The sequence below is a fragment of the Triticum dicoccoides genome, chromosome 4A (genome assembly GCF_002162155.2).
Source record: "Triticum dicoccoides isolate Atlit2015 ecotype Zavitan chromosome 4A, WEW_v2.0, whole genome shotgun sequence".
In the NCBI taxonomy this organism is placed as follows: domain Eukaryota; kingdom Viridiplantae; phylum Streptophyta; class Magnoliopsida; order Poales; family Poaceae; genus Triticum; species Triticum dicoccoides.
This window is the reverse complement of record NC_041386.1, coordinates 435,872,004-435,873,815: the sequence shown is the minus strand read 5'-3', so window position 1 is coordinate 435,873,815 and position 1,812 is coordinate 435,872,004. Positions and strand designations below refer to the sequence as shown.

General features: G+C 55.8%; 1 protein-coding gene across 1 annotated transcript; it reads left to right on the top strand.

Annotated features, from left to right (window-relative positions):
• The first annotated feature begins 6 nt into the window (after positions 1–6).
• LOC119286048 (transcription factor JAMYB-like) lies at positions 7–1,595 on the top strand. Its single transcript, XM_037565389.1, has 2 exons — positions 7–367; positions 757–1,595. Exons 1-2 carry the CDS (start codon positions 54–56, stop codon positions 1,328–1,330), a joined length of 888 nt encoding a protein of 295 aa, XP_037421286.1. The 5' UTR covers positions 7–53; the 3' UTR covers positions 1,331–1,595.
• The last annotated feature ends 217 nt before the right edge of the window (positions 1,596–1,812 follow it).

Sequence of the window (1,812 nt, the reverse complement as noted above, 5' to 3'; positions counted from 1 at the left end):
TCTCTCTCTCTCTCTCTACATCTACCTTGGATCCTCCACTAGCTACGTCGTCCATGGATGTGGTGCTGCAGAGTCGTAGCAGCAACAGCATGGCGGCGGAGCCGGAGGAGGAGGCGGAGCCGGAGGAGGAGGCGGAGCTCCGGCGAGGGCCGTGGACGGTGGACGAGGACCTTACGCTGATCAACTACATCGCGGACCACGGCGAGGGCCGCTGGAACGCGCTGGCGCGGGCCGCCGGCCTGAGGCGCACGGGGAAGAGCTGCCGGCTGCGGTGGCTGAACTACCTCCGCCCCGACGTGAAGCGCGGCAACTTCACCGCCGACGAGCAGCTCCTCATCCTCGACCTCCACTCTCGCTGGGGCAACCGGTAATTAATCAGCCCTTCCCCTTAATCACCTTCCGTTAATCTTCGCACCATCGCGCTGCAAATCGCGTGGCGACACGCGTGAACGTACTGTGCATGCTAGCCGGGCGATGAGCTGGAAAGTTTGAGGGGCCGATTTGGCCGGTGATGGGAGATCGATTAGACTCGTGTGAACACGTCCATGTCACGCCCACTAGCTTGATCAACTCCCTGACGTACCTGGACGTGGACGCGCATCCCCGGCCCGGCTCTTCACCCACTCCCCGGCTGGGCCGCGTCACCGAATGATGGGTGCATGGTACTGACGGCGCTGTACTAGTTTGGGATTCGCACGCCTTCTTCCTTGTCGACCTCCATGGGTACTTAATTACTTTTGGGATTAATGGCTGCAGGTGGTCGAAGATCGCGCAGCACCTCCCGGGTCGGACGGACAACGAGATCAAGAACTACTGGAGGACCAGGGTGCAGAAGCACGCGAAGCAGCTCAACTGCGACGTCGGCAGCGCCACCTTCAAGGATGCCATGAGGTACCTCTGGATGCCTCGCCTCGTCGAGCGCATCCACGCCGCCGCCGGCGATCCCACAATCGGCGACACCTCGTGCGCGTCAGGAGTCAGGTCGATGGCTACCACCGCCGCCACGGCCACCACATATCCCGAGAACAACTCTGCCGCCAGCGCGGTCACCACCAGCAGGTCGGCATCGTCGGGTTCCTTCACGTCGGAGCTCTGCGGCGAGGAGAAGAACCTGCATGTCCATGGCAGCGGCGAGAAGACAACGAGCGGAGGGGACTGGATGCAGGAAGCGGACCAAGAGTTCTGGGCCATGCATATGCAGATCCAGCCTGAGGACGGTGGCCTTTTCCACGTCGACCACGAGCTTAGCGGATGGGTGCAGGGCTTCTCCGACGTCGGCGTTTCGGCTGACAATCTCTGGAGCCTCGAGGACATATGGAAGATGCAATGAGTTTTCTAGTTATCGAGGAGCGATTTTTATACTTATACATGTGTATCATACAACTAATAGATCATATACATCGGAGTGAGGATGGCAGCAAACTTAATTAGCTAATTAAGTACTAATATTTTGTAGAGCTAACTTTAAAAAGTGTAAGGCACTTGAATTTCTTCGTTGGATCTTGTTTTACCTTTTGTGCCTTTTTCCACCCATGAAGGGTTGTTTTTCCTTGTGTGGCTCAATGGCCGAAAGGAGAGATGATGACAATGTTATATGGTTGATGCATATCTACGAAGAAGTGCACATTTGATGATTGGTTTTGGTGCCAAAACTGGCAACATGTATGCATCTTTTATCCTTGCATATTTTATTATTCTACCAAGTATAGTTTGCTATGACAAGTTGCGTCTCAACTCTAAACGCATTTGACATTTCCACGGCATGGCCTATGCTCTACCCACTAGCTAGTCCCGGATGGAGCCTGCGCGGGT